The 25,473-nt window shown below is 34.7% G+C and overlaps 1 protein-coding gene across 3 annotated transcripts in view; it reads left to right on the top strand.

Annotated features, from left to right (window-relative positions):
• Positions 1 to 12,878: 12,878 nt before the first annotated feature.
• Lrrtm4 (leucine rich repeat transmembrane neuronal 4) overlaps positions 12,879 to 25,473 on the top strand; it is a 758,564-nt gene continuing 745,969 nt past the window's right edge. The window contains exons 1-3 of one of the 3 annotated variants that reach the window (XM_023718487.1): positions 12,879 to 13,201; positions 13,535 to 13,615; positions 15,404 to 16,950. In XM_023718487.1, coding sequence (XP_023574255.1) covers positions 13,612 to 13,615; positions 15,404 to 16,950 — 1,551 coding nt within the window. In that variant the 5' untranslated portion in view covers positions 12,879 to 13,201; positions 13,535 to 13,611. Of the gene's footprint in view, positions 13,202 to 13,464; positions 13,616 to 15,403; positions 16,951 to 25,473 lie in introns of all 3 variants that reach the window. The other 2 variants (XM_004634138.2, XM_004634137.2) reach the window with 2 other exon arrangements.

Here is a 25,473-nt window from a genome sequence, read left to right as displayed (position 1 = left end):
ATTAGATATACCTTTAGATGACAAATGTAAGTTAATTTTGCAATGTTCTCATGAATTAGGTTTTTGGAAAATGTCAATAAATGATTTGGGGCTGGGGAGATGGCTCAGTAGAATAAGCGCTTGCCTGGCAAGCGCCAGGAACAGAGTTCAATTCCCTTTTCCACCAAAAAGTAAAAAAATAAAAATTAAATGATTTGATTTATTTGATGTCTACTTTTTAAAAATTATATAAAATGGTATCTCTCTTTACATCATATTATATAAGTAAATATATATCATTTATAAATTGTACCCATATTAATATAAAATATTTTTCATAATATGAAAAAAATCTTCTCATGACTCCAGGGTTAATATTGGGTAAGAGTTTACCAAATTTTAAGTTAGGTATATCCTGGGCCCGGGGAGATACCTCAGTAGAATAAGCGCTTGCCTGGCAAGCGCAGCATCTTGAGTTCAATCTCTGGTACTGCAAAAACAAAAAAAGATATATCCTCAATATAATGATTAATTCAGGGAAATCTTGACCTGAAAGAAAAAGGTAAATATTAAATTGTTCTTCAGTCTTAGGAGAGTCGCATTACAAGAGTTCAAATGGCTTCCAACCTTACAGATTTGTTTCTTTCAAATTTTGCATGAGCCACAGGAGGAATTCACTACATTATATTCTGCACTTTCAATTCTTAGTCTATCATAACCTAAGTTTAATTTTAGGCTTTTAAGCATAATATTAATCCATCTTTAAAATATGTATTTACTGCCTTGTCTAGTGACCTGTACTATCAACACTGAGGTGAATGGATCATACTGAGTTTGTAGCTAGCCTGGTCTACATAGTGAATTCAAGGCCATTCTGAATTATGGAGTGGGACCTTACTTCAGAAAAAAATCTATGTATATATCTATGTCTATGTCTATGTCTATGTCTATGTCTATGTCTATGTCTATGTCTATGTCTATGTCTATGTCTATGTCTATGTCTATATCCATGTCTATGTTTATCTCTATCGCTGTATCTATCTCTATATCTATCTCTTTGTCTCTGTCTATCTATATCTATATCTATAGGATTTATATCTATATGACCTACATCTATATCTCATTTAGAAAGATAACGCCTTGAACTTTGAACATGTCATATTTGCTTTTCTGTCTTATGACATACGAGGCAAATAATAGACATTCACTAAATATTTGAGGTGTTTTTTACTTTTTCTAGTCCACCTTTTAGTCAAGAAAGTACATTGTAAAGGTACATGTCTGCAGTGAGAATTACAGAACTTGAAGGAAAGAAAGTTTCTCTTGAGTCTCCCAATTTTAACTTTAGATCAACTGCAACATTATATTATGCAAATTCTAGTAGTCTTTAGTCCATGAGCCTTCCGTAAATTTCTCTTCTATCTTTCTGTTATTTTTATATGAAACAGACTACTCTTCCCCGTGCTTATAAACAAAATCAGTCCTTTTTTAGAAGCAGCACATCATTGCCTAACGGTGTCCTGCTGGAGGCAAATGGCCACAGACTGCACAAACTCCGGGTACACGATGCACAGCCCAGAAGGTAGAGCTCACACATTTCTTGGCACACAGTGAGCTAATTGCTAACATCGCTCAGAACATAATTGCTGACATAAGTTGGTTGCTGTCCCCTGTCCATAAAACTTTAGTTTAAATGTCAAATGCAGTCAGGACTCAGTCTATTTCTAGCATGAATGACAGCTTCCATTCCTGCTTCTCCTCTCCACACTTTCAGGACTAGATAGTTGGTCTAGGCCAGGCTGGGATCATGGGTCTGCCCAGAGTTGACATGTAACAGCTTTGTTATCTGATTGTCTGTCTATGGATATTCTTCTACCCCGTAGCATATGTGATCCAAATAATTGGATTTTAAAAAATCATACCTTAATTTTACATTGTTAAGAAGGACATAATCCTAATAAATAGCACATGTGTCTCACTTACTCTTCTCTCATTGATTGGACAAATATCCAACACTCAAAATGAAGGAAGGAAAAGTTTACTTAGCTCACAATTACTGGAGGATTCAGCCAATACTCAGCTGGCTTCAAGGCAGATACACATACAGAGGACAGCAGTCCATGGTGGCAGAAGGCAGCAAAACAGTAAGAGTTAAAGGGAGGCAACAGCAATAGCAACAGTGGCAACAGAGAGCAAGTATGTCTCTCTGTCTCTTTTATGTTACATTCAGGCTATCAGGCCTAGGCTGGGTGCAGCACTAACACCCATAATTCTATCAGTACTGAGACGCATATTCCCAGCAGTGCACAGAACCATAATCTCAGCCTCCATCATGAATTATTCTCAAACTAGAAGTCACCGCTACATGACTGCATAAGGCTTTGGGGCAACAATTAGACACAAAAAATAGCATGTGTTTGGGGAAGAATAAATTTTTGTGTATGTGTGTGTTTTTCCTTTTTTTCCAAAGTTTTATTGATAAACAGATAGCAATGAGACAGTTTCAAATCAAATCGGAAGTACAGTTAAACAAATAATACACTGCATATATTCTTCTTAGTGGTTAATTGCTGTACAAGATGCGGACTTGTGATCCTATTTACAAACACCATTAGAACAAATCATTCTATTCATTAAGAGAATGCAACTATATATCTAACCCAACCACTTTGAATACACAGATACAAAATGGGCATTCATCGGTATACCCCATTTTTTCTAAGTTACATTATTGACTATTATAGGTGTGCAAACTCAGCAAAATATTCTAAAAGAGTCCAGTAGCCCATAATAGCATTGGGTCTTCTGTTTAACTGGCAATGTCAGAAATTATTGACCTGAGTCCCCCACAGCTCAACTTAACAGCATGGCTTTATCTCCTATATTTGGGAAGAATAAATTTGCCATTGGATTTTCCTAGTCTTGTTGACCAAAGGAGAAAATCATCTGCTCTTGAAGGGCTGGTGATCATGCATGAATTAGGAAATGGTTTCAATGTGAGAGTTTATTGAAGAGCAGAATGAGGCTATGGACAAGCCTGGTATCACTAAATGTGTCCCTTTGCTCTGGTTTCTTGTATTATACCATATTTTCTGTTTAAAGGTGTTCCACACCCCCTTCATGTGTATTATTATTCATCTCTGCTTTCCTTTTAATTAGGAGTTGCACATGAATTTCCCATTATCCCTTATAAACTAAGGGGGATGCATGAGATTCAGTGCATACAGCTGAAGCCTTAAGCATATAATAACGAGGTTGGGTAACTCTAAGGACACCCAGGGAAGCTAGGCACATGAACCACCGGATGGCAAGTCGGTACTTCTCCTTTGTGGTTACTTCTACTTAGGATCTGTTTTCAGAGGATTGACATCATCTCAGAGTCTAGCTCCATGTCTCATTTTCCTTTTACAAACAGTACAGCTTATACTGCTTCCATCATCCTGGATCATACCCTAGCACTCAGGTCTGACTGCCTGGCTACATACAGTAGGTAATGTACAGATGTCAAAACTATGCCCTGGAGCTGTGAAAGAAACAAAAATCAGTATTTAGACAGCACTAAAGCCCACAAATCATACCTCACCATGGTAGGCTCTATCAATTTACTCCATTAGTTACTAATGACCTCAGGATTTATTCCTATGTTTGGCATTACATCAGTGGCTAATGATAGATGAGTTAGATCTGGGCAATATTGAATAAAATTATTTAAAATACTGCTATATTTTCATGAGACATGATATGGTAAACAAAAACCTCCCTGAGATAGCTAAGTATATATTTTGTGTGCTTGTGTGTGTTTTGTGGGTGCACAGAAGTCAGTGTTTCTCGTGTGCAGTTGTTTCAGTATACTACCTAGACAGTTCTTATTTCTATTTTAGCAATGTATTGTTCCTTAACACTGGAACAGATCAGCATTACAGTGATAAGCATGTTTTCATGTAATTTATCCTCCTGCAGAATAGAATAAAATCTCCTCTGCTGGTGAAAACATTTTCATTTGCTCACTTAGTATCGCATCCCATAAGCCACACCCAAAGCACACGGTCAGGTATAGTTACAGCTACGTGCCCACTTCATAGTACCAAATTCTGTCTCAATTACTTTTCTCTCTTGATGGTACAAAATACCTGACACCCAAATTTAAGGAAGAAAAGGTTTATTTGACTCGTAGTTAGTGAAGGTTTCAGTCCATACTTGGCTGGCTCCAAGGAAGCACGACATGTAGCAGAGGGCAGCAGTTCACTGTGGCGAAAAACAGCAGAGAGCAAAAGGAGCTACAGCAGGCGTGGCAGTTCACAAGCCTCTCTCCCTTCCTTAGATGGTATGTTGATTACCCAAACCAGGGCAAATGAGCACTCATATCTAGAATACCAGCATTGGATCATGAATTAACCACAAATTCTAGAAGCTGCCCAATGATTGCATAGGGCTTTGGGGAGGGAAACAAGTAGACACAAACCATAACAGCTGTCATTATAGCCATGCAAATAGGACAAGTTTTACAAGTAAAATCTCGAGTCTGTACACCACAATACCAATAATGACATGCAATAGAAAAGAAGCTAAAACTTGATTTTTTCAAGTAAAACAATGTTAAAATATATATAGTCTCCAATGAATATTATTAAATCAATCTGATAAAATCTGAACATGCATTAAATTAATATATATATATATATATAGTGATGTCTTGTTCATTATAGATGTAGAACATATATGCACATAGTTGCTAAGCGACTATAAAATTATATATTATTTTAGTTCTCTGACTTTGCATTTAAGTAAATTGAGTTATGAATAGTTGACTTTTTATATTAATCAACAAGATGTTAGAATCATTGTTTTTATCAGCGTTGTCCATGCACACCCAACACAAATAACATTGGGAAACACTCACTAATGACACACTGGAAAGCAAACCTATTTCCTTCTATTTTGATCATGTTTTATAACACATTGTTTTACTTTCCTTTGAAAATAGTGTACTAGTGTGTTAGGAAAAAAAAACTGATTATGTGATATTTATAATTGCATGTATTTTTCTGATGAATACCTGATTGGACTATTTCAACCAAACTCTTCTGAATAGTACTTCTTAGAGGGCAAGATAGAAGCAGGAAATAACATAATGCAGTAATGAATATAAACATCTAATTAATAAGAATAAAACTTTATTCACAGACAATGTATTATATATCATACTTTAGGCGAGGGCAAAAAGCAATCAACACAAGCAGTATGATTACAAATACCAAATATAATTTCTGGATATATCAGGACATTACACAGAAAATAAGCAATTATGCCCCTATAATTTTTTATTCACAAAAATAAATCTTATTGACAATAGTCTATTGAACACTGTTCTCCTATATTTTTTTACTGTGTAAGCATAAAGTTTAATGATAGTATATTAACACTAAGCATTTTTCAAAGTTTTCTTATATTTTTCTATTTTTTAAAAAATTATTGTTCAGGCTATATAAATTTGTGTCATCGTCTTCTTACTTACAGAAAATAAGACAAAAATATAAGGTTCTTTATGAGGAGATCTTTATGCCTGGTTCTTACTGATAAGCAACATGAGAGAATAAAATACATGTTTGATCACTGTCTTCAATAGATGTGTAAGTGAATATAGAAATCAGGAAAGACTTTTAATATAATGCCATTCACAAAATATTCTAGACGCTTCTAGGTAAAGTAAAAAACTTGGACTGGCAATAATATCTTAAAATAACTTTTATAACTTAGGGTGAAAATATCCTCTAGCCACAGTCTTCCATCCTTCAGATGCAAATTTCTACTATATGAAGAAAATTATACTTAGAGAAATTATTACAATCAAGTGAAAATTTTGTTAGGTTTTCTTTTTGTTAAAATATCAATCTTTACGTGATTGGAATCATTAGGATGAATGATATTTGTTATACAGTTTTACATTTTTTGTAAAAATATTTTCATATATTAACGAATACAGAAATTTTATTGACATGTCATATTTCCATAAAATATTATCTGTTGAATACATATGTTTATCTTTGTCTTTCTACTCAATACTACATACATCTCAACATTGCATTTTTTAATTTTAAAACATCGTATAATGTAAACAGTAGGTTAAAAGGCTAAGACACTTTCTATGAATCATGGTACACATTGCTATAAATATATATGACTAAATAATTATTTTATTTAGTGATAATCATACAGTGATGGTCTATCACTGTAGGAAAACAGATTATATTGCAAAAACTATGTTTTTATACATGAGCTAAGAGTTCCCTCTTGGGAAAGATATTTCCAGCAGATATTGTAAGTATTGATGATACTGTACAAAGGATAATATTATATAAACAGTTCAATGTTATTGCACAGTAATTTAACTTAATGTACAACTCTAATACTATCTACTTTCTGAGGTTTTCAAAAGGTTATTAAATTTGGGTTTATTTTCTGTATATGTGCATTTATATCAATGTTGCTTATAGTACATATATTAATGAACTGTGTACAGAGTTATCAGCATATACTTGCACAAAATTAAAATTTAATACATAAAAGTATTGATTAATGGAAAATATTTTCTGTTTTTTGAAATGCATTTATTTTTGCAGGTGTGGTGGAAGCCCCTGAGCAAAATTTAGTATCATACTGTTTTTGCTGTTCACCTAGTAATGTTTTTGCTTGGCTCTCCAATTTCTATTAAAATCTATTGGTAGTTTTACTGATTTTTAATTACTGCATTTTTAAGTTTGAGAGTTTTCTTTAGATTCTTGCTTAGAGATTCCACTCTTCCAGTGAAATTCTGCTTGTTGTAATCTATGATTTTTGATATAATAAAAATAATTACTTTTCATTCTGGCTAACAACTATGATAGTGAATCATCTGTGAGTCTATTTCTAAAGTCTGTTTTTCTTCTTTTATTTCTTTGAAAAAGTGAAGCAGTCATATGTATTTGAAATATATTACTTTTCCTTGTTATATATTTTCCCTATCAAATTCACTTTTCTTTTTCTTTCATTGTCATCCTGTAGATCACAAAACTTTGATAATTTCTTTATTGTACAAAGATAGCAGAGCAATTTATATGTGTATTCTTTCATAGAAGTTTTTTTTTCTTTCTTTCTTCCTTTTTATTTTATTTTATTTTATTTTTTTATATTTTAGGGAAGAGTCTACAGGGTGTTCCCAATCTCACTACTAGATCAGATTTGCAGTGATCTACCTGATTACAGCCTCCTAAGAGCTGGGATTACAGGTGCAGGCCACCACATCCAGTCTCAATTGCAGTCTCAGTGTGTCCCGTGGGGTGGGGCCAGCACAGTACGCCCCGGGATTCAAACTCCTGGCCCCTGTGATGGCTAGCAGGCGCTTTAATTTGCTGAGCTCTTTGGCCAGCCCTTGAGATATTTGTCCAGCCCTTATCTTAATTAATAACATGCTAAAATTAAAATTTTTCGGGCCAGCAAGATAGTTCAGCAGACTAAGCACTTGTTTAGGCAAGCACAAGGACCTGGGTTCAATCCCAGGCACCACATGACTTGCCAGCCCTATCCTCCAGTGTGCTGAGCAGGCCAATGAGACAATAGACTACATAATAAAGTATAATTTTCCTTTAAATATTTAGAGTCTTAAGTACCTACTTATCAGGAGTATTAGAATTGAAATGTGGATAAACAATGATGAGTAAATTTAAAAAAGAGAGAAGGGAACAAGTTTGTAAAAGATTTAAGATTGCTCTCCAATTTTAAATTTAATTATGTAAATAATTAAAAAATGACTTGATAAGCAAATTATTTTTTAATATATGCATATATGGCATAGGCTGTGGAGTGTGTGTGTGTGTGTGTGTGTGTGTGTGTGTGTGTTTGAGTGTAAGCGAGAAGGCGAAAGCACAAACTATTAAAATTATATAGTTTTTTTCTCATGTGAAGAGTATAGTTTAGGAGGCTTATGAAAATCTAGTAAAGCAATGTTGAGAGCTTTTTAAAAGCTGAATGTTAAGAAAGTAGAGATAATCTTTTAAACCCGATTCCATGGTCAAGCAAGTGCAAAAGAAGAGTACTGAGAGTTTTCTGTGTTGTGTTTGTTTTATTTGTTTGTGCTCTTTAGGTATTTTTATTTGCATGCTTGCATATTTATATTTCAACATCTGTCAGTATCTCTTTCTCATTTATACTACTAAATAACAATTATTTAAAATGTAGTAGATTAATGGGGCTTTAACCAATCAATTTTAGCAAGAGGAAAACAAGTCTTTTTTCTTAAGGACCTTAGGTTGGCTGTGGTTCACATCAGTTCTGTCCACAGGCTTCTGGTAAGATCAGGTACTTGGTCCACACAATGATGCCAGCTGTGCCCAGCGAGTACAACCATTTTGCATTAAGTGCACTTTGAAAAGGTGCATTCATTTCTACACCCAATCTTAGGCCACTAGCTCTTTGCTGTTACTATTGTTCCCTACACCAAAACAACGAGTAAAGTACCAAGAGAATTGCGTGTTTTGGTCCTGGAAAGCAATTCAGGCACAAATCAAAAGTGGTAGAGGAGGCACTGCGAGCAGCTAAATGTGCCTTGACTTTCATGATTTAAATATAATTGAGACTAAGGTTATTGAAGCTATGCTGGTGCCAGTATTACATTGGAAATAACAGAATAAAAACTAGTTCTATTATGCTGGCCCTGGCCCGAGGGTATGCTGAGACAGCAATTGAGATTGGGAGTAGTGGCATGCGCCTGTAACTTCAGCTCTTGGGAGGCTGTAAACAAGTGGCTCACTATGAGTCTGATCTAGTTGTGAGACCCTGAATACCCTGTATACCTTTCCCTGAAAATACAAGCAAAAAAATACAGAAGGAAAAAAAAAACTTAAAAACTAGTTCTAGGGAATGGACTAAAATAAAACTGAATATCTGTGATATATTTAGTCAATAGTTTAAGCTAATTCTTATTATGACTTTCATTTCCATGAGATAAAATGTTTCATTTTCCTTTCAAATCAATTGAAGTTGAGATTTCTTTTCCTGTTGACTTCAATTTTCTTACTGAAACAGACTTTTAATCTATTAATTGGGGAAAACCAACAATTTTTTTTTTAAAAAGAGGGAAAAGATTGAAGGCAGCATAGATTGTGATAAGTGAAACTGAATACTTGATTTAATGATTAGTGGTTGCAAGATTTCTTGAGTAATGGTTTAATTAAACCACGTGTTTTTAAACATTTTAGTGAGTGTCTACAGTTGGTCAGTATCAGAGTAGTTGTAAAACATTGATGTACAAAACAGTAAAAACCACATGACACAACCAAAGTGGCATTTTAAATAATACCCAATGTTTTAAATATTGCAGAATTATATCATAATGAAGAAAATATAACTATGAAAGTGGCAAAATTAAAAGGTACATTATGGTGGCAGGGAGATAGCTCAGTGGAATAAGTGCTTGCCTGGCAAGTGCAGGGTTCTGAGTTTAATCCCTGGTACCACCAAAAAGAAAAAACTAAAAATAAGAGATAGGTTATGTTGTTGCATCCAGTAGGTAAAATTAAGGTAAAATACTTCTACCTTAATATTCTACTGAATGGATCACAGGAACAATAACATTCTCCTGAATCTGAGGTAGAAGATGGATTTCTAAAATCAATCCATTATTAGGATATATTTGTCTTTTCAACATGAATATTGTCTTTTACTAATAAGAGAAAATGAAATGATGAAGACATACGTTGAAGTGCCATTTATTTATGAATGACAGGATTGAGTTATTTGCTCAATGACCATATAATATTCACATTTTGATAGGATATTTCACAAGTTTTTTAATACATATAATTTAATAACTACAATGTGTGCTTTTACCTCATTCAATATTCTCTTTCCTCACACATTCTCATGTTTAAATACACAATAAAACAATGTGTCACATCCTCACTCATAGCTTTTGTTAATTTCTGCGTTGTAAATTCACCCATCACAATCAATTTCAAATGACCAAGGTGACATCCCTGAATGTTCTTTGAAGTGACAAGAACTTTTTTCATCTTCTTAGCTCGTGAAGTGTTAATTCAGTAAGTACAAGTATTAAGTCCACTGTACTAGGTAACAGCTCATCATTTCTATTGAGATAAGTTAGCTCCCCCTATGTATAATGCGGAGCCAGTTGCATGGAGCACCTACCTAGAAAACAACTGGAAGTACAGACTTAATCTAATTTCACACTTGTGCACTTACTGACTCCTATTTCTGACCTTCCCGCAAGCCTTCTGAGTTGATAAGAACTGTGGAAAAAAGGATTTGTTGTCTTTGAGGATAATGGGTATTCAAAATATTTAGTTTTGTTTTATGAGTGCATTGATAGACTCCTATTAACAGTAATTGACAATATATGATGAACTTTTCCCTGCATTTTTTTCCTTGTGCCCGTCTGCATTTAGTCAGTTTGTTTCTCTTGATTTGCGTGTTTGTGTTAGCAACGCATTCACAGTCTCTTCCTGTTGAGATTCTCCTAAGGACTTAAAAGCTGACTTCCCATATTGCCAGTTTCTTTTCCATGAACATATTTCAGTCTAGACAGATTTTGAAAGTGAAAGCCAGTTTTATGCCAACAGGTACTTTTTCTTTGTTCTGGAAAACCTATTTATTTTCTTTCAGATTTCACCAACAGGAATCAGACACTATCACAGCCTGCTGGTGAAGATGTTGCAGGAGCCTATAGCAGCCCTTCTATGTCAAGCTGACCTGACTTCCCTCCGCTTGTCCTTGAGAAAAGGGCGTGTGCTCCTGTGTATATGTGTACGTGTGTGTGCAAAGTTATAGAACAGCTTTCTCCAAAATTCCGCACAAATTTCTTTGCCACTCTCAGCACTTTTCACCCTATGCTACTCCCAGTGTTCATTCAAAAATCTGTAATTGAGTTTTGGATATATCCTTCAGAAAATCATGGATAAATTGAACACCTACCTTTGAATGCAGTGTCTTTCATATCTTGATACTTTAAACAAAACATGCATTTAGTCAATTGCTACAATAAAATGTGGATGCCATCCTGAAGTTATGCTGATCTAGTATCAAAGCTGTTCTCTTGTCTTGCAAACAAAAAAATATTTATACACATATGTGGATAAATATCATGCCTACTGCATATTCATTATATTTAGAAATTAGAAAGAACAGTCAAAAAACCCCACAAGAGATGAAATCAAATAGATCCTAATTCCATCTTCCAGGCAAATCTGCTCTGAATATTTTATTTTACCCCTGTGCAAATGAAATCTGTAGCGAAATTGACTGCCTTTCATCTTCCTCTGGCACTTGAGTTGTCTATGTCTAGACTCCTCACTTTATAAATGGTAATCATAATATCCTGTCATCTCATGCTAAACTTTTTGGTCAAGTTCAAGGGCAGCATGGGTACTGTTCCATAAATCTATTATTTTCTCTTAATTATCTACTTTTGAATTATCTATCTATGTGGTGTCTGTGTTTCTATGTGAACTGTACTGCTTTGAACAAATTGTGTGTGTGTATCATTTATATTGATTTATTTCCTTTCGGTAAACACAGTAATATTGCCTCTTGTGGTGTGCATTTGCATTTTAATAGGTATTAAGCTGCAAGCCAAAGGCACACTTTTGAAAGTAGAAATTCAGGTATCCGTTAATGAGAAAAGGATATATTTGAGGGACATATTATCTCTCTCTGTTCTTAGAGAAACCTTCGTAACTACATAATCGACTGTGACTTCCTACTCCTAAATCTGAGTCAAATTATGGGTGTTATTCTTACGATAAACCTCTTTTAATTACTAATAGTTTGGCAAATAATGTAAAACCAAAGTATTTTTAGAAATATGCTTTTTCAAGGATCCACTGGAATTCTAGATGCTTATGTAAAATCCAGTTAAAGTTACCATTGCTGTTGAATTAGGTTAGCATTTTTATGTAGGAGTCTTTGATTTATATTATTTCAGCCTCCTGGATTATCCCAAGAGCTCTTAATCACCCCCAGAATTAAGAAATAAATCAGTAAACATGAAGAACAAAATGCAAGTGAAGAATTATGTTTATTCAGTGTGCGATACAAGTTTAGGAAAAGTGCAGAGATGTTCACAAATTCTGCACCTCAGATATTTTACAAGTTTATTAGTTCATATTCTAAGGCTGTGGGGCAGATTCAAGAGAAATACTAGACGGATGTAGAACTGGACTGCTTTTGTTTCTGTCATGGTAGACATCACAATACATTATTTTCATAAGAAAAAAATATATGTTATACATGTGTGAGAGTTTAAGAAAAGCGCCTGCACTAAATCATCCAGCGAGGAGTCTACTTTTCTTCTTTTTAGATACCAACACAGTTCATGAAATAGTAGAGATGATAAATGCTTTCAGACTAAAAATATAAATTTTTATAAAGACATGTTCTGGACCATTCAGCAAAATGGACTGCTCAACAAATGTCCTATGGTGTGCTGCTCTAAAAGGCTGAGCATTTCAAGATTAGCCTTAATTTTCAAAACAGATTCCTAGAATTAATATTGGCCAAACTCTGTTTTTTCCCCATAAGGTTGCTTCCCTCTACAGTCAGCTTCAAAAGTGTAAATAACTACAAACCAATAGTAAAAATAAAGAGAACTGAAATTACTAGCCACCGAAATCATGATAAATCACCTGTGACGTGCTAAAAAAAATCAGGTCAAGGCAAGTTTTAAAATCTACTAATTGTGTAACACATAACATTTAGAGCAGCAGTATTTTGCTTAATATATGCTGTCACTAGAAGGAACGCTTTGGGCATAAACCTTTCATAATTTATATTATTGGAGAGGGAAAAAATGTGATCCTGCGCCTTTAATTTCCCTTTCTGAGCAAGGGAAGGCTGCACACCACTGACAAGCTCACTTGTTCCCGTCTTTAATGTGCAATCTGTTTTCTCCAGCGGAGGGCACTCAGTGTATCACAAACTCAAGCATTAGCACCAACAAGCTCTGAGCCTCATCAGTCTCTGGAAAGCCTTCTGAATTAGACAAGGGCTGCCTCTCAGCACAGCTACAAAACACTTTAAACCTGACCAGCTAAATGGATAAACCTAGCCTGCATAGCTTTTAAACTGGGGTCTCAGACAGCACAGGAGGCCTCCTCGCTTCAAGAACTGAAAAGCCAGAGGATGAATTGCTTTATCTGGGAATGCCAAAAGCCAGCAAAATAAGGAATGCCAGGTATTCTGAAGATTTTCTCTTTTTTTTCCCCCCTGTCTTTATACAGAGAAGTTGGTTACCTCCGAGATGAGCTGTAGCTCTTCACACAGATCGCCAATGACTGCTGCTGGGTCTCTGGTGATTTATACAATGGTCTTCAGAGCCTAAAGACCCCCGCCCCCAGACGGCTGCCACTATCCCTGCCCCTCCGTCCCACCCCGTGCTGATTTTTTTTAAAGAAAATATAGATGCACATATATTTTTGAGTGTCCTCTCCGGGGAAGTTTGTATGGGGCTACTAGCTCACATGCGGGATCAGAATGGTGTGAATGACAGCCGCACTGTGTCATGAAGGTGGCGGTGGCTTCAGCACGGGAGACCAAATAAGAAGAAAGCTGAGAGAGGGGGGAGACGCTTTTGGATGACAAAGGATGGGTAAGTGAACTTTTGTTGTTTCCTTCTTAGTAAAGCCGATCCTTCCCTTCCTGTCCTTAGCCTTGACATTAGCGATAAAAAGACGAGGAAACAGGCAAAAAGCAGCCTTTGAGTTTGCCAGTTGACTCACTATAGTTGCTTTTATATTTTTAGATCATTTTCCTTTTTGCAGCTTTTTTTTTTAATCTGTAAATGCAGAACACGGACTTAAACAGACTCTAGAGAAATATCTTTAAGACTGCTTCTGCCGTCTGCGTATCCACAGATTGGGAAGGGAGCATGTGATAAATACTGTTTGTTTCTATTTCTTGTTAATATTAGCCTCGCTTGTATTTCTGCCTGCTGTCAGAAGGTTGTTAACACTTTACCGGGTGTGCGTAGGGGTGGGGTCCTTACTTTTAGAGATTGGACAGGACTTATTTTATTTTTGAAGCTACATCCTGAACACAGCTTCCAAATATCCAGCAGTCATTTGCCAGTCTTATTTTTTCAAGTGTGACTGGATTTTCTTCTCCCCCCTTTTCCTTTCTGGGAGAGCTGGAGTGTATTTCAATGAGTCTGTAACTGGCAAAAGGACAGAAAGCAAGACTGAGTTTTATAGGGAACAGAGAAAAAAGGAAAAGAGAAAGAAAAAATAATTGACTCAGTAGGAGGGTATTTAGATTAGGGCTTTGGCCGATTACCTCTTGGTTAAAATTATGAATATTAAAGGAAAAAGGGAACTGCAGTATACAGTGGTGTTAAGAAATAATAAATCTACTGTTCACAGAGGAAAGAAGTGCCTTAAAATGAAATGACTTGGAAATGCATTATAAGTGGCAATAGATTGCAACTTTGTGGGCTTTCTGAAGTTAATGGAGGTAGGGAAGAAAAAAAAAAAGTCAATGAGAGATATGAACAGGTAGGGATGGTGGGGTGGGGGTTCCTAGTCTAATATTTCTTTCCCTGTTTATCCCTGTTTTTGTCAGAGCATCTAGATGAAAATAACAGCAAACTGATACGTGAGATTGTTTGGTATTTTATAGAATATTTCATAAGAACTGGGTAATCTTAACTTTGGAATGTTCTCTGATGAGGGTGGGTATGGCTTTCTGGTCATACTGGGCTTAGGAGCACAGTACAGGATCATACTGAACGTGATGATTATGAAACTGGGAGAAACTCACATGGTTATTAGTCGTCATCCAGTGCTTCATGCGCTGCCTGTATTAGTCCCAATGCCATTTTTCAGAGCTCATAGCTTGCCACCTATTATGCAATAAGCATACAATTCCAAGCAGGGCAAACTTGCATTACCTTGACAGCTTCCTGAAGCTCCTTGTATACCCCCACATCCTGTTTACCCAACCAGCAGAGATTTGTGGGCACCAGGTTTACTAAAGCACCATTTCTTTCATCCTTACCGGAAGAGGTAGCATACTTTCCTTTGGTCCTGTTTTTCAGCACAGTGACTAGCCAGATATTACTGTTATTAAAATGCCAGCAGCATTCAGGGAAAAGAAAGGTCCTATGCTTCTCACTGTCGAGATACACAGAAACTCCTGAAACTCGGGAAGGATTTTCTAAGTTCTATAGCACTGTGGTGATTTGAAGATCAAGCAAGAAAGAATGAAGCCTAAACAGCCAGCATGCAACACTGAAGAAAATAGTCCTTACGTGTTGAATGTGTTCCTAAATCAACTGTCCCATTACTGTGTTACATGAAATGCCCCCATATGGGTAAGCTGGCGGTGGCAGTGTATCTTAATAGCTTCACGGTGTGCATCTGTCTTCTTTTTAATATTGTAGGTTTCCATTTAATTACGCAGCTGAAAGGCATGAGCGTGGTTCTGGTGCTACTTCCCACAGTGCTGCTTGTTATGCTCACGGGGGCTCAGAGAGCTTGCCCGAAGAACTGCAGATGTGATGGAAAAATCGTGTACTGTGAGTCTCATGCTTTTGCAGATATTCCTGAGAACATTTCTGGTGGGTCACAAGGCTTATCCTTAAGGTTCAACAGCATTCAGAAGCTCAAATCCAATCAGTTTGCCGGCCTTAACCAGCTTATATGGCTTTATCTTGACCATAATTATATTAGCTCTGTGGATGAAGATGCATTTCAAGGGATCCGCCGACTGAAAGAATTAATTCTGAGCTCCAACAAAATTACCTATCTGCACAATAAAACATTTCATCCTGTTCCCAATCTCCGCAATCTGGACCTCTCCTACAATAAACTTCAGACACTGCAATCCGAACAATTTAAAGGACTTCGGAAACTCATAATTTTGCACTTGAGGTCTAACTCATTAAAAACTGTTCCTATAAGAGTTTTTCAAGACTGTCGGAACCTTGACTTTTTGGATTTAGGCTACAATCGTCTCCGGAGCCTATCCCGCAACGCTTTTGCTGGCCTCTTGAAATTAAAGGAGCTCCACCTGGAGCACAACCAGTTTTCCAAAATCAACTTTGCCCACTTTCCACGTCTCTTCAACCTGCGTTCCATTTACTTACAATGGAACAGGATTCGCTCCATTAGCCAAGGATTGACATGGACTTGGAGTTCCTTACATAACTTGGATTTATCGGGGAATGACATCCAAGGAATTGAACCGGGCACATTCAAATGCCTCCCCAATTTGCAAAAACTCAACCTGGATTCCAACAAGCTCACCAACATCTCACAGGAAACTGTCAGTGCGTGGATATCCCTAATATCCATTACGTTGTCTGGGAATATGTGGGAGTGCAGCCGGAGCATTTGTCCTCTGTTTTACTGGCTCAAGAATTTCAAAGGAAATAAGGAGAGCACCATGATATGTGCAGGACCTAAGCACATCCAGGGGGAAAAGGTGAGCGACGCGGTGGAGACGTACAACATCTGTTCTGAAGTTCAGGTGGTCAATACGGAAAGATCTCAGCTGGCTCCCCAAACTCCTCAAAAGCCTTTGATTATCCCTAAACCCACCATCTTCAAACTTGATGCCTCTCAGGCCACCCTGGAGACACCAAGCCCTTCCCCGGGGTTTCAGATTCCTGGCACAGACCAAGATTATGAGCATGTGTCGTTTCACAAAATCATTGCTGGGAGTGTGGCTCTCTTCCTTTCAGTAGCCATGATCCTCTTGGTCATCTACGTGTCTTGGAAACGCTATCCAGCCAGCATGAAGCAACTCCAGCAGCACTCTCTTATGAAGAGGCGGCGGAAAAAGGCCAGAGAGTCTGAAAGACAAATGAATTCCCCTTTACAAGAGTACTACGTGGACTACAAGCCTACAAACTCTGAGACCATGGATATATCGGTCAATGGATCGGGGCCCTGCACATATACCATCTCTGGCTCCAGGGAATGTGAGGTATGAACCATGCTCCTCCTAAAAGCGTTTCTACTGCGGGGAAGGAGAGGTAAATGTTTGAAGCTCTAGAGGTGTCTCTAATCACTAGCCAGATTAATGACCCTTTTGTTTTTGCGTTTTTCTTGGTGTGAAAGGTTACTTAATTAAATTACAACTACCAGGAAATTGACTGCTTTTTTTTTTTTTTTTAATGATTGAAACTTGAAGGAAGTTCATTCAAGGATGAGATTAAGTTGTAATAAAGCACTATGTTGAAACACCTGTTTTTTTTTTTTTTTTTAACAGTTTGTATACAGGGGTTGGACTTAAAAACATGCATACACACAAACAAAACTTTTCATTCGGAATTTCTTCTCTGGTTGTTGGTGTTGACTTTTGTAATGAAGTGAAGGAGGGGCCAGCTTAATTTAAAAGCAAAGTGAGTTTACCAAAATTCCAGGAGATAACAAAGATTTAAACCAAAGAGCAATTGACCCAAGCGTTGATTTTGTTATAAAATTTTAGTTTTGATTGAAGCATGCAACAGGGATCTCACAGCCACGTCATTTGCTATTTAGCTATTTACCAGTGTAGAGAATGTCAGAGGCCTACTGTGTAATTGTATCAAGCTTTTAAGGACTGACTTCTTTACTTCTTTCTTCTATTCTCTCATCTCCCCATTCTGTTCCTATCCTTTCCCTTCCCTTCACTTCCCTTCCCTTTCCCCTTCCCCTTCCCCTTTCTTTCTTCCTCTTCCCTCCTTTCCCTCCCTTCCTTCCTTCCTTCCTTCCTTCCTTCCTTCCTTCCTTCCTTCTTTCATCTTTCTTTAAATTACTAGGACATGAATCACTTTTCTATGATTTTTTTCAGTGGTGGTTATTTGTGTGTAATCTGAATGAAGCTTAGATCTTATGTTTTGGATTTGTCCCTGATAACTAATATCAGGTCACAATGTTGTGGATGATTTAGCAATAACATAATGACAGGCATAACAGGGACTGTTTGTCGGTTTTGCTGTCATCCCCAAAGAAATGACATGTATTCTTATGAATCTTATCCAAAATTAAGCAATGCAAGTATTTATAAATAAAAGGAGTGAGGTTTGTTCTGAGTATTCTGCCTTTCTGTAATAAGCTCAAATGAAGGTATGAATTTCATGTTGTACTATTCTTGTTTACATAAAAATTAGTTTGGTCCCATTTTTTTTATTATTTAATTTCAAAGGTCACTTACAGGTACATGTTACTGAATAGAAAGATAGTTACAAACTTGCAACTTGTCAATAATACTGGATGTTAAATTGTTCTTTAATTGGTGAAATTGATCATAATATGCAATGACTGTGACTTCCAAAGCCTCGTTGCTGAAATAAAATAGTGAAGAGAGGTTGAGTTCTGGCAATCTGCTCTTGTAGTGTCTGATTTTAGTTGACTACTCTCAAAAGAGTGTTTTAATGAACATTTAAAGACATTACCCTTTCTAATGTTAGTTATAACAGCTGGAAAGTACAATTTGATCTTTGATAATATATAGCCCAGTATTTTCATAATACTAAGTGCACATGTTAATGAAAATATATGCAGGCAAAATACTGAATTTGAAATAATCTCAAACAATATAATTTGGACGATTGGATTGTTCTTCAGAGTTTATTTTCTATTTCTATTTCTCTCACTCACTGTCTCTCTCTTTCGATATATCACTGAAAATAAGAGACAAAATCCCAGTTACTAAATCACTGAAAGAAACTTGTATAAGCAATTGCCCTTAAAAATAAAGAGAATAAAACTTTCTATAAAAAGTCTATCAAGGCTTGATGTTTTTCTTGCAGGCCTATACTGATCTATGAGACTATAAGTGATACATATTTATCTTATTCTATTATGAGTTGTGAAAATTTGTGTTCCTCTTAAATGCAAGTAATATTAAAAAGTAATAATCCAGGTATGTTCATTTTTTTTCTAGACTGCTGGAGTAGCACGGTGATTTTTTTTTTTTATATATATATATTTGTAAGAATCACCAAGAAGAATGTTAAAGAACTAGAACTTGTGAGCAGGCAGTCTAAAACTTTTACAGAGATGTTAAATTACAGATTGTGCCAGCCAAATAGCTTGGTGGGGGGTTCGATTCCCAGACTGGCTGTGCCGGCCCAGCCCCCGGAGCGCACTGAGAAGGCAATTGCGACTGGGCATGGTGGCGCACACCTGTAATCCCAGCTCTTGGGAGGCTTTAAAAAAGCTGATCATTATGAGTCCGATCTAGTAGTGAGGCCCTGAACACCCTGTAGACCAGTCCCTAAAATACAAAAAAATAAAAATAAAAAATTACACAGATTACTGCTTTACTGCTTCAAGAGCTCTAGGTGAAACCATATTAGGAAAGAGATCGAACAATTTGAGAATGTATATCTCAAGAACTTGCATGTTTAAAAGCACATTTGAATGTCTTAGGCATTATATAAATGGACTGTCAGTTCACAAAATTCACAAGTATTTCTGAGACTAACAGTCTTGCGAAGGCATTACACAAGGAGTAATTTCATTAGATATTGTACAGGTGCTATTGAGCCGGAGTGGTAGCTACTGGAACAGATCAAACTCTTCATGTCCTACAAAGTGGAGGTTGGGATGCTGTCCATACAGCACTGTTGCCTGCATTTAGGAAGGCAATTAAGTACAATAAAACTACACTTAAATGAATAGTCACTGTTTTGCAAAAACAAATTTAAATATCAGCAGTGCAGGTATTATCCTCTTTTGACAGGATGTTAAGTATGTTATTGTGTTATATATATATATATATATATATATATATATGTACAACAATAAGTAAATACAAAGAAATTATCTTTTAGGATATTTCCATTTGTCCCTTCCTTTTTAAAACTCGTTACCCCAGAATAAACTTTCTCTTAATGAAGAACATTCCTTAGAGAAGATGGCTCTACACAATGGATCCAGGAAAGGAAATGGTTTTCCAAATTTACTAATTTTTAAGAACAGCAGGATTAAATATAATTGGATTTGAACTCAGCCTTTTTGCACAAATATCAGATACTGGCAGCTTATAAGCTATAGAGCCATGAACATATTTATTGTACAACTTTGTGAGGTAAGTTAAAAGCCATAAGTATTTTACTTAGAAGATATAACAAAAAATATTAATTTCTAAGAGAGTGCCTTGAATAAAATTGAGCTTTAAATAAAAATAACACTTTGCACCTAATTCTATATTCAGTTGTCATGACCTAAAATATAGATAAAATATCCATCTTGTCTATTTCTCTTAAAAGTAAAATAAAAATGTTAAGACTCCTCATTAGAAGGACATCTGTGAGAAACTACACATAAACCATGCAATTTTCTCATTAAATGATTTATGTCAAGTTACGATTTTGAGAAGTCTGTGTAGGTATATCATGTTAATACAATGAAACTTATTACTTTGTAAAATATCTCATCAATAAAAAGGGACTAGACAGCCATGTGAATTTTATGTGATTAGAGGAACAACTGTAAGAGATATATCCATTGCCATCTTCATACTTGGAGTGGATGAGTGTGCTGCATTGAACTGAATTTTTGAACTTGTGCTCAATAACTACTCAGAGAAGAAAATTTAGGCCAAACACAATGCGTATTTATCTAAAGCTTAGTAAGATGTTAGTAAATTAAGACAATTGCAAGCATTTATTTTTGAACATAGCTTGTGAAGCCTAACATAATTTTCTCTCATTAAAAGTATGAAAAGTTATGAAGTTACACCACTGTGCATAGCAAATATTCTTTCAATTTTGTCAAGTTTTGTAAAAGCCTTTATTAATATACTTATAGCATTTTTCAAAGGAGGGTCACAAGAACATTTATAAAATTAATATTAACACAAGACTAAAGAAAGCATATCTAGTGTATCTTTCATATTTAAAAAGTAAAACAGATGAAATATTAAAATGAAGGTATTCAATAAAATTTCATATCCAAAACATTTTAAAATTTAAGGAATTAATGTCTAACATTTAACGATCTTATAGTGTTGCCATTATGAAAATGGGACTTAAGGTGATAAAATGTTTTCCAAATATTTAATATTTTGCTTATATTCTTTAAAAAATTAAAAAGAATCATAAGTTTAGGTATTTAGTATTTATTTCACTGCTATGAGGTGGATGTTATACAGTATTTTTAAAAATGCATATTTATCTTTATTGAAGGTATAAAGCCATGTTGAAATTAGTGATTTGAAGTATAATATTATTTTTTCTTCTGTCACTATAAAATTTGACAGTTTAAATAGATCAAACAGATTCCAAGGACTGTAGAATATATATATATATATATATATATATATATATATTAGATATAGATAGACAGATAGACACAGAATATCTATCTATCTATCTATCTATCTGTTCAAACAGAATTTTAAGTTATACAAGCCCAGTAACATAAATTTTGATATTTGATTAATTTAGACATAGAGAAAATAAACTTTATTAGGTAGCTGATTATCATGTTAAGTATGTTATTGTGTTATATATATATATATATATATATATATATATATGTTCTTGCTGTGAGTTTGTACACATATGCATTTGGATGGATGGATGGATAGATAGATAGATAGATAGATAGATAGATAGATAGATTTGTAAGGATGGGAAAATAAAATATACAGATTTTTCTTAAGCTGGCTCAGCACACCCGGGGGGGGGGGTGGAGGACTTGCACAGCATGTGGTGCTGGGGAACAAATCCCGGTCCCTTGCACCTGCCTATGCTTGCCTACTTCAGTGCTTCAGACTGCTGAGCTATCTCGCCGGCCCCAAAATATACAACTTCCATCAGCATTATGTCCATTTTGATCATTTGACATACTAACTGAAAAAATTCATGGTGTTTGTTAGTCAGAATGTAGATCTTAATGTGAAAGTTTACATCTTAAATTTTATGTAACTTTCTTGTAGTACATCATCTAACTTCGGGGATTGAACTCAGGCCCTTGAGCTTGCCAGGGAAGCACTTATTCTACTGAGCCATCTCCCCGGCCCCATCATCTAACATTTTTAAAGAGTATTTGAGGCATTAAAATCTGTCTCCATGCTGAAACTTTCATTTGTGGTGTAATTTTTTTGACTAGTAATTTCACTTTTCTTTGACCTATTGCTTACATGAATATATTCTATTAGTATGTTACTTCCTATCTCAAAGAACTCCTCATTTCTAAATTTTGTAAAATGTTTGTGCACAATTTTCAGAGCTAAGGAAAGCAAAACAAGATGGATGAAAAGCTGAGCAATTTATATTAATTGTCAATGAGAAAAGGAAGGAAATTTTGAGTTATTAAAAATCAAGATATTCAGATGATCAGTTATAAACTTCTTCATGCTTCAGGGTAAAAATAACATTATACAGAAATGTCCATGAGTGCAAGAATAGTCACTTAGGCACACACAGTGCGCATGTTTTTAATTCTGCTAAATAACTATTGGATTTTGAAAGTCTTTAAACTATAACTCCTTTAAAAAACGATTGCTTGTATATGATTCAAGTCAAATCTCTTTGTGAGGAGCATTTTCATTAGAATTCACAAATGATAGTGAAGAGAGACAGCAGTCAAGAAGCTCTGACATGACTAATTTAGGAAATATTTTTAAATTGATTAAAAACATTCATATTGTTTCTAGATTTAGCTAGTATTAACATTAGATGGACAAAGCTTAAATAATTGGTTTCTGTCTAAGACACCTACATGAGGAGTCCAAATGTGGGTTTAAAAATGGGTAGCTTTTCATATACCTCAGGAATCTTTATAACATTCCAGTATATTTGTTTTTTGATAAGTTTTCTACATTCAATACAATATAATCATCTCTGTTTGGTCTCAAAGGTTGCCTTTATAGATAGCTTTAGCTTTAGAATTTGTTCAGTAATGTTATCATAAGTAATTTGGTGACTCCTTTGAATTTTTAAATTTCTAGAATTGTATGGTTCAGTATCCCATAGTGAAACAGTAGCAAACCATCTATCACTAGACACTGAGAAGTTTGAAAAATCGATGTGTCTTTTGATGAGCAAAAATTATAAAATGATGTTAGATAGACTTAGAAATTAAAATTGCTTTTATAGTACCAGAAAAATTATCATTCACTAAATCAATTTAATAGAATTTCAATATTCTTAAAAGGAAAGAAAAAATTATGGGACTATTCTTCTCGTGCCTTCCATAAGCCATCAATTTTTTTAAGCCATCAAATTTTTGAACTTTAGGTTGAAAAAGGTTAAGTAGAAGTGCACTATTTCATAAGGTAGGAGAACCATTTGATTTCATATGAATAGCTGCTTAAAACTCCTTGAAAGATACGAAGATCCAGAGTTTAAAATAATGTTTTCACCCTCTAGAGAAATACAAGTCTAAATAAATGTAACTGTGTGAAAGAGGCCCTTTTGAAAAAAATAAAGATACTTGACTTCAACAAGTACTTATGTTTGCAAACAAGTCTTTGGAATAATATGACAGTCACACCGATGCACATAAAAATGTTAGGAAAATGGTGAATATATTTAAAATGTTCAAAAATATATTCAAAATTTATGAGGAATCACAGTTTAAAAAACATTGAATACAGAGTGATGCTTGGATACAAAATCAGTAAATGTTTGATGATGGAAGTTATGAAATTTAGCGTCATTGTTTGCAAATGGAAATGTCCTAATATTTTAATGTTATATAAGTGATAGTCTTCATTATGAATATCAAAGTAATTTTGAAATATTGTAATTCAACAGACATATATAATTTGATATCTATATAGCTTTTATAGGTATTTCTAGACTAATAAACTATTTCTGTAATAACTCATCCAGTTTATGATATTTCTCAAAATACTTTCAAGGATATTGAAAAAAAACTTTTGTGACTCTTTACATGTTCAATTTGGTTGACTAATTATTCAGTTTAGAGATTTCCTTAACAGCGTATCTTAGAAGGTTGTACTTGCTGTTTTTCTCTAATTTTTATCATTTCCTGAAAACTGAAGCCTGAGATATGGATAAATATACAATCAATAAATCTAGCAAGAAATATCATTTTATACCTGTCAATTATTTTAAATTCTTCTGATAAAAGAAAGTAGGGCCAGAGATACAGCTCAGTGGCCTAAGCACATGCCTGGCAAGCTCAAGGTTTGATTTCCAGGTACCAAAAAAAAAAAAAAAGTAAGTTAAAATTTTTAATCACAGGCTTCAATAGAAATTTCTAAGGTACATGATGACTTTAACTCAAAAACTGATAAAAATTCATGTTTGAATTTTTACTATGTATTTCTATAGCTGAGATCTTTAAATCTCATTTAATGAAAGGGTACTTTAATTTTAACAGTATATTTGAGTATTTCAGAATAACATGAATGTGGGTAGGTTGTTTAAGGAAATTAACTTGTAGTATTTAGAAGGCATGCATAGTGTGAAATAGAGATATAAGTTATGGATTAATTCAATTGAGGAGAGAAATTCTAAGATTAAGGGGAAACTACATGTACTAATTCTGAGTAGCACAAAATACAGAAGGCAAAACACAGAAGAGGATGTTTTACTTAGGAAAAGCATCTTTAATTTGGACCTAGAGACCTACATATTTGAGGTGTTGAAAATAATTAAGAGTTGATTTAATAATTTAATAAAGGTATTAAATACACTTAAATTCAAATGAAGACATAAATATTACTGTTAATTACATCTTAAGTTTGATGGTGATATATTTCATTACTAATTACTTTAATGTTTACAATTTAAATTAACATTAGCAATTGTTAAGTATTTCAATAAGACAAAATAGACATATCAATTAATTATGTCAGTGTCCTTTACATCCGGTCACCCTAGATGGAAAATTGGTATTTTCTTTTGTGTTTATATATGTGTGAAAGTAATAGCCTACAGGTCACCCTTGAAGTATGTAAAGTTGATGATCCAGCCACAGCATGGACCAAGATTGCATTGGTCCAGTGGTCAGATGAAAGGGTGAAAGGAGGTCTCAGATTTGAAACTGGCTCACTTTACTTCTCTAAGATTGGACAAGTAAATATGTATTTGACCTTTCTGTGATGTAATTTTTCTATCTATTGAACTGAGATAATAGCTTTCCCAGTAAGTTACTGAAATGATTAATGAGTTATTATTTCAAAAGTACTCTGATTTTTTCAAGAAAATCTTCAGTGTAAATATATGTGATGAGTAATTATAAACTTTCTGTCCACTAAAAACTGCAAAATTCAATGTGGCTGTATGATATTCATTGTTGTTATTAGTTACAATGATGCCTATTATGCTCCTTGTAGCAACAAGTTTTGTGGTTATATTTTTACTGAAGTGAATAATAAACTGACCTTTCAGCCTTCCGTTGAGCTGTAATTTAGCATGAGTATCAAGCATAGTAATATTTAGTAATATTCTCAGATTGGTAAAATAACTAATTTCTGAATTTTTTTCACTTAAGGAAAAAATATGCATAATATACATCCTAAATATTTAATAATATAATA

This window comes from Octodon degus, unplaced genomic scaffold (assembly GCF_000260255.1).
Source record: "Octodon degus isolate 3935 unplaced genomic scaffold, OctDeg1.0 scaffold00058, whole genome shotgun sequence".
In the NCBI taxonomy this organism is placed as follows: domain Eukaryota; kingdom Metazoa; phylum Chordata; class Mammalia; order Rodentia; family Octodontidae; genus Octodon; species Octodon degus.
The sequence above is the reverse complement of the archived record's forward strand: the minus strand, read 5'-3'. Positions and strand labels throughout refer to the sequence as shown.